Source organism: Amblyomma mixtum, chromosome 6 (assembly GCF_055824585.1).
Source record: "Amblyomma mixtum isolate Tamu chromosome 6, ASM5582458v1, whole genome shotgun sequence".
Lineage (NCBI taxonomy): Eukaryota > Metazoa > Arthropoda > Arachnida > Ixodida > Ixodidae > Amblyomma > Amblyomma mixtum.
This window is the reverse complement of record NC_143017.1, coordinates 86,860,158-86,867,543: the sequence shown is the minus strand read 5'-3', so window position 1 is coordinate 86,867,543 and position 7,386 is coordinate 86,860,158. Positions and strand designations below refer to the sequence as shown.

General features: G+C 44.4%; 1 protein-coding gene across 6 annotated transcripts in view; it reads right to left on the bottom strand.

The window, feature by feature from the left end:
• Positions 1 to 403: 403 nt before the first annotated feature.
• Vps13 (vacuolar protein sorting 13C) overlaps positions 404 to 7,386 on the bottom strand; it is a 103,445-nt gene continuing 96,462 nt past the window's right edge. For all 6 annotated transcript variants that reach the window (XM_089548304.1, XM_089548306.1, XM_089548307.1 and 3 more), the window contains 4 exons: positions 4,695 to 4,864; positions 3,571 to 3,685; positions 1,896 to 1,990; positions 404 to 1,584 (listed from right to left, as the gene is read on the bottom strand). In XM_089548304.1, the coding sequence (XP_089404430.1) occupies positions 1,338 to 1,584; positions 1,896 to 1,990; positions 3,571 to 3,685; positions 4,695 to 4,864 (627 nt within the window). In that variant the 3' untranslated portion in view covers positions 404 to 1,337. The remainder of the gene's footprint in view (positions 1,585 to 1,895; positions 1,991 to 3,570; positions 3,686 to 4,694; positions 4,865 to 7,386) is intronic.

Here is a 7,386-nt window from a genome sequence, read left to right as displayed (position 1 = left end):
CACAGCTTTGCTGGACAGTGGCTTTGTGGACTCGTTCAGGCATCTCTATCCCGACAAAAAAGGAGCGTACACGTTTTGGACGTACATGATGAATGCCAGAGCCAAGAATGTTGGCTGGAGGCTGGACTATTTCATTCTTTCTGAAGCACTCAAAAGTAACATAAGCGACAGCCTGATTCACAGCCAGATAATGGGAAGTGACCACTGCCCTGTTGTGCTACTGCTGAACATTTGAGGCCAACATTCATCTTGATCAGTTCCTCCAAGCATCACATAATTGTGTTCATTCTTTAACTATGTAACCTAGAATAAAGTTCCATCAAAAAAGCTTGCATAATAGTTTCTGTAAGGCTGCTGCACGGTCTTCCAAATTCTGCTCAGTGAGGAAAGACACTGCTACACGTGCAATATAACAAGCAAGTTTTATTTCAATGCGAAAACAACTTGGAACTCTCCAGCAAAAGGTGCTGTATGATGGGCACAAGCTAGGAACACATGTTCACATAGAAGTATTAAGGCATTATTACATACACAAATCACGTGGTTTTTGTCTTGGACCAGCAACCTACAATCGCTGTTTTACAAAAAGCTCCAAACAGGTTTTTCGAGGTTGTTAAAGGAGTAGCAACAAGTAAAGCTAGCAGCAGTCTTGTAGCAAAACGTACGAAAACTCCACAGTGTACCCTGATGCACGGGCCGCTTTGGTTTGCTCTAATAAACAGGCAAGGCAGGAAACAATTCAGCCCAAATATGAGCCAAGCATCAAAACGCGTCTGTCTGACTAGCAGTAACTGGCTTCAAGCTTGGTCGCATACTTTGAACGATGATTTATTTACACAGTTTAAGAAATTTATTAAGGTTTGCACATAAATTGGCTATATTAAGTATAATTGTATGTACACACAAAGGAATAATAGCGAACAAATAATTAGCAATTCGAATAAAGCTGATTAAGCAATTATGCTGCTAAAGCTACAGTGCATAGCATGGTGTTAGGAAAATTGGTTCTTTGCCGCGCGGAAAGAAGTATGCGCAGGCAGTACACTCGCATAGCATCTTGCGCATGTCAGTTGCTGAAAATGTCGAAGAGATCACTTCGTCTGGGAATCACATTAAGTTAATATAAACTGCTCAAAGGCAGTAGGTCCTGTTTAAATAATAATATATATCTATATATATATATAACCGTTCCTTCCAATAAGCAGCCAATGCACACACAGCGCACTAGATGGAGTGCAGTGCCTTCGAGAGAGCCACTTGACAGCTTCCGCTTGTCGCCGCAAGATGGGACCACGCAGGATGAGGAGACGAGGACACGGTGATAATAGACCGTGGTGTTACAGGGGCTTCTTCATGGCATCCTCGATCTTTTGCGCGATGAATTTGGCAACTTCCATGTCCTTGATGTGGATGATCTTGCCCGTTTCTTTGGAGCCGAAAAGGGCCTTCTTCTTGGGCTCCTTGAGCAGAATCTTGATGCCCTGGCTTGTCACAGTGGGTGGCTCCTTCACTTCGTCCCAGGAGTAGGTCCACTCCGCGTTCCACTGGCCAAACACGTCCCCTTTCAGCACAAACATTAGCCGCCTGCAAGAAACAGATTTCAACACAATGCGTCATTATAAACTGCCTGTGACAAAGCATTCTTCTGTCTGCAAATTGTACACGTAAATTGCACTTCGAAATTTTTCTTTATTACATGTATATCAGCTGTTGCCAAGGCAAGTGTACTTTCCAAAGCCGGACATACCCTGTGAGAATCGAAATGGAACTAGAATGCGCTGGCTTGTGTAGAAACCGTTGCCAACGCTAAACAGAGCTAAAGAAAATGATAAGCACACACACTGGCATTACCGAAGTGTTTGCAATAAGGTGAAACGCTTGGAGCTCCTACGCACCTGTTTGTAACAAGCAGGATGTTCCTTCCTTCTTCGCAAATGTTAATGTGGGCAGCATAGACGTCTGTCTCCGCGTACTTGCCCTTGTCAACGTCCTGCAGCAGAAACAAGAAAGGGGAAAAAAAAAAAAAAATAAGCTTTCTGCACCAGTACCGAGACAAAATTTATGACATTTTCCAGTAAACAAAACGTACCAGGATAATCAACCATAACATTGCCTTTCACTGTAAACGAGCACAGCATACTTCTTGAACTTGATGAATAAGAGATGTTCACTAACAAAGCACGAAATATTTTAGAACATTTTTCTAACTTGGTATTGAAGTCAACACAGAAGAGAAAAAGGCTTTGATGTCGGACACTGTACATTTTGTCAGGCTCATCTTGTTATTTGTTTAGGAACGGGATGGCACTTAAAAATTTTCTATGTGCATGGATGCTTGTTAACCTTTGTGTAATTTGCTCTTTTAATGCTCTAGCAGAGAAATAGTTCCCCATGAATCAAAAAGCTGCCTAATTTCGGAGGAACCAAAATGAGTTCCCACACTGTGCAGAGAAGTTGGAGGAAGACCTTCACAATACGAAAAAAATGAGACGAGAAAGGCAAATAACTTTTTAGCATGTATACATTGCAGTCAAGTATGTGGCTATCCATAGAAACACTAGCAACAGGAATATGTCTGAAACACCCCCAAGGTAGATAGCTGCTCTCACAGTGAGAAAAAGGAGTACGCAGGCACTTTGGCAGGCAGCATATAGCAATTTGCCAATCCACTGCTGTATCATTTTTGTTGCACTTGACAGATGTGGCTGCAAAGTGTAGGGTAGCTAACGAAACAACAGAGAGTAAAGAAACGCAGTAAGTATGAACAAAAAAAAAAGGTGGGACACGGCTTTCAACAACTACTTTCTTATTTTTCTTTGACGAATTTTAATGAAACTTTTCCTGCACATCAGTAATGATCTCAAATTTAAGTGCACAAAATTTCAGCATTGTATATGGCAAACATTTTTATGCAAATTTTTTCTCTTCTACACCTTATGAAATGCAACCCAGACTAGAGCAACTGCAGTAAAAGTCTGGTTCAACATTCACAGCATTTCTGAGTGCATGCTAAGCGTGATGACATTCTTAAGACTTTTTTTTCCCCACGGCACAATTTTTTCTTTTCTTTTTTTCATTCTTTACAATGCAGTTGACAGACGTGTCTGATATGCAGACATGACGTCACAGCAAAAATCTACAATTTATCAAAATGGAAAAATAAGAATGTGATCGCATAGAGTAGAGCTCTGCGAGTGCAACAACACAAATGGGATCAAAATAGGAAAAAAAACAGCCGCGATTTTTCACATTTCCCCCTACATGCAGTGCCATTGCAAAGCATGGAAAAATTTTTATAGAGTACTCACCGGTAGATTTCAGTTATGAAACTTCGGGAGAGAATAGAAAACGAGGCTTACAAGGGGATCCAATAATTAAAAATTGATTGCTGATAACCACCCGGATTATGCATGCCATTTTTGCTACACTGAGAATGTGCACTTAAGACACTTCCTTGCGTTTCATATTCGTGCCCAAAGAACACCAACAGAAACAAACCACAAACTCGAGAAACAGAAGATTCGCAATTACTGCCCCAGTGCAAGACTTGGCAAAAGAAGGTATAATTACCTGTAGGAGCCTGTTGCCTTGCGCCTCCATCAGGTTGTATGGTCTGATGATTCCATCAGGCCTAATGAAGCGTGCTGGACGAACAGGCCTGACTTCATCAACAACATCCGTAGCCCTACACAGAAATATGCACATTATTACAATTGCTGCCATCCACAAACTGACTGTGAAACATATTTTTCAGTGGTATACAACTACTCCTATTTTAGAGAGCGTTTTCGTACAACGGTGGTTGCATTTACGACTACAGAGCAGAGATCCAATCAAATCACACCATCAAGAATAAAGTGACTGACCCGTACAAGCATGTAAATTTGGAGCACACTGAAGAGAACATGGCCAACTGCACTTATCAGAAGTGTTGCTATTCTCGTGGTAAATGGCAAAGTAGATAGAGGATACTGCACAAGAAGATTAACACAACAAGCACATCTGCACTTGTGTTAACCTTCTTGTCCTTGCCTGTGTGTGCGCAGTATCCTTAGCTGAAATGTCCGACCGACTCGCCCAACAACGCTCTCTCTTAAACTAAGTAGATAGCATAGTGATAACAGCCATCTCAGCTTGCTTCATCTCTTCTACACTTGGAAAGAATTTCCAAAGACTTTATACATTGTTTGTAACGGCGTGGCCTTTGTTGTCAAAAACTATGGCAGTGCAACCTTTACAGTTTAAACTGTTCTTTTTTTAATGCACTAGCATTACGGTTCTCGTTCAGCAGGAAACTGTGCCACTGGCATCAAGAAAATTGGGATTGGTCGAGAGGGTCATGATGTCACAACCACATGACCTCGCATGGGTATATCAAACACACCACGATAATCGCATAGTACAAAAGTGGGGATGTCACTACACAGTTCCTCATTGGTCTACAGGGTCGCTACGAGCCAGGACTTGGGTTGTGAGCTGGGTGCGCTACCCCTCAACCACTGAGGAACATTCGTTACACTTGGTTACATTCGAACACTTGGTTGAAGGGAGGCATGTGTGTCTTGCGGTTAAAAAAAAAGCAATAATTTCCTGAACAAATTAAGAAAGAAAAAAAAAGAGAAAAGAACAGTGTTCATGTCTGTGAAGTCAGTGCTGGGTTCCTTGAGGAGTTCACCTAGGCCTAAAACGCGCACCTTTTGACAGCATCGAAAGAACCACTTGCGAAGTCCACCACTCCCGCAGTGGGCCTCGCCACTGCACCAATGAGGCCCTTGCCGACGCCCTTGAAGAAGCCACTGATGCCTTCCTCCTTGGCTCCAGCCACTGGCTTGGTTACTATGCCAGTCACTCCTTCGTAGACACCCTGCATAGGAGCGACTTCATTGCGCATGCTGCAAAAACAAATTTATCTAGAAAAGTGCCAGGCCACTTGAACACAATACAGGAAAAGTGAGAAAAAGGCCAGTCGCTAAAGCTCTTCACTTTTATAAACACGCCAGTACGTACGGTGTGCACGTACTCAATTACCCGATAAACGTAGCGACTAGCAATTGCTTTGCAACTATCCACGCATACACTGCTCCAACACAAGTGCACACTTGCCAGTACGTAGCCAACCAATTAAGAGGTGCAAAGTGCATCTTGACAAATTTCATGAAGGAAGTTTTATGTTCAACATGGTTACGGGAAGCATCATCAAATCAGAAGTAGCTGGCAAAGAATCAGGCCTGCATTTCAACTAAAAGTGCCAATCTGAGGACATGAGGCCATTTAAAGACTACTACTTATCCAAATGAGTTCTTCAGTAAGAGAAAGTACTCATAAGAAACAGCTGTGCAGGCAAGTAGAGACAGTGAGACAACAAAGGCGATGGTAGCGACTACAAATACGATATCAGTGGTTAGCTAAAGACATACCGTATTTACCCAATTCTAACGCGCACCTTTTTTCGGGGAAAATACGTCTCAAATTCGCATGCGCGTTGGACTCAAGTGCAAACCGAAACGTCCCCATAGCTTCCCATCGTCATCGCCATTATACGATGTGGGAGCTCACTAACTGCTGGCAAACATCGTCGTTTTTTGCGTCGCAAGAGCCGTTTTCAACCGGTGTGGCGCTTGTCATTGGTCGCGTGTAGGGTGCCTCGATGCGGGCGCGCGCATCGAGGCACCCTAGTTGCGTGCTCAGCGACCACGTTCACGGCGATGGTATCCCGTGCACTGCCGCGGGCGGACGCCTCATCATTGCCGTTGCACGATGGAGATACGCGGCTCGAAGAATATGTTGATGAAACAACGGTTGTCAGAAACGCGTCACTTCAGCGGCAAAGTTCCGAAAACGATGAGAGTCCTTTCTGTTTTGCGGCCGATTCTCTGACAGAGATTACATAGTCCGCAGGCGGGGCACGGCGCGCCGCTGACGAGGTCATGCATCATGCCGATCTCACAGATAACAGCACTTCCGCGCTCGTTTTTACGTTTGTCTTGGCCGTCGAAGATCTCTGTCTTTCGCTCAGATGCACTGACGAAGTCATGGATGCTCCGCAAGAAGCTTGAAGGATCCAAATGGTGCATCGCCGTTGCCGCAGTTAAGCCTAGCAGCAGACGAACCTCCCGTCACCGGAGCTCTCCGCTTGCGCTTGGGGCGTCTTCCTTTATACTGACTGATGCTTTGTCAGGAACTTGCGTGAACGAAAACCTCGTTTCTCAGTCACATCCATAGCGGAGAAAGGAGAAAAACCCGGGCAGAAGCGTTGGTTCAGGTCTCGGTGGCGGCAGAACAAAGAAAGTTTGGTTTGGTTTTGGGGGGTTTAACGTCCCAAAGCGACTAAGGCTATGAGAGACGCCGTAGTGAAGGGCTCCGGAAATTTCGACCACCTGGGGTTCTTTAACGTGCACTGACATCGCACAGTACACGGGCCTCTAGAATTTCTCCTCCAAAGAAATTCCAGCCGCCGCGGCCGGGATCGAACCCGCGTCTTTTGGGTCAGCAGCCGAGCACCTTAGCCACTGAGCCACCGCGGCGGCACAGAACAAAGAAAGAGCGTCTGCGTCCAACCGTGAGGTGGAATGCTTGTAGCCAATGGAAGGGCTCCGATCGTACCACGTGATTTGAAGGGCCAGTCGCGACGCTCGACTCGGGCGGGAAACGATCTTTCTTTTCGTATTTTTATCAAGAATTCGCTGCTGCCGGAGTGGCTTTCTGGTAGAAGATGGGTAGGCCTACTTCCCCGCGAAAATTCAAGAGCGGGCGACGCCGTGGAGCGAAATGCCGCGCTCCCGAAATTCGGTCAAATTCGCACTTTCGCGAGCCGCCGCGAGTGCTTTAATTGCATTTTTTACTAACTTCCCCTTGATTATCGGCTTTGATTTTTTTATACATAAAGAAGAGGCTTGGGGGAATACAAAACGCAAGAAAATACAAAATCGACTTTATCGAAAAAATAGCGGTTTTTTTCACCCGCATCTCTCCTTAAAATATAAAAACGGTTGCAAATTATTTTCATTCGTGGAAGTCACATGCACGTTAGAAGCGGGTCTTGTAGTTTTTTTTTCATTATCAATATCGGGCGCGCGTTAGAATCGGGGATTGAAATTTTTTTTTTTTTGGTGCCGTAAATTGGGTGCGCGTTGGAATCGGGGGCGCGTTGGAATCGGGGGCGCGTTGGAATTGGGTAAATACGGTATACTGTAAATATATAGCAAATGGATAGACAATAGCCACCAACTAAAAAATGCCAAGCAGGCAAAGTAGAAGATAATACATAAATGGATTCAGTGACAGTGAGAAAGTGAAGGATAGCAATGGGGAAAATAGCGGAACAAGTGGAATTAAGTTTTGAACAATGGTGGTGCAGGTAAACACAGTGACAAGTGAGAGAACAAA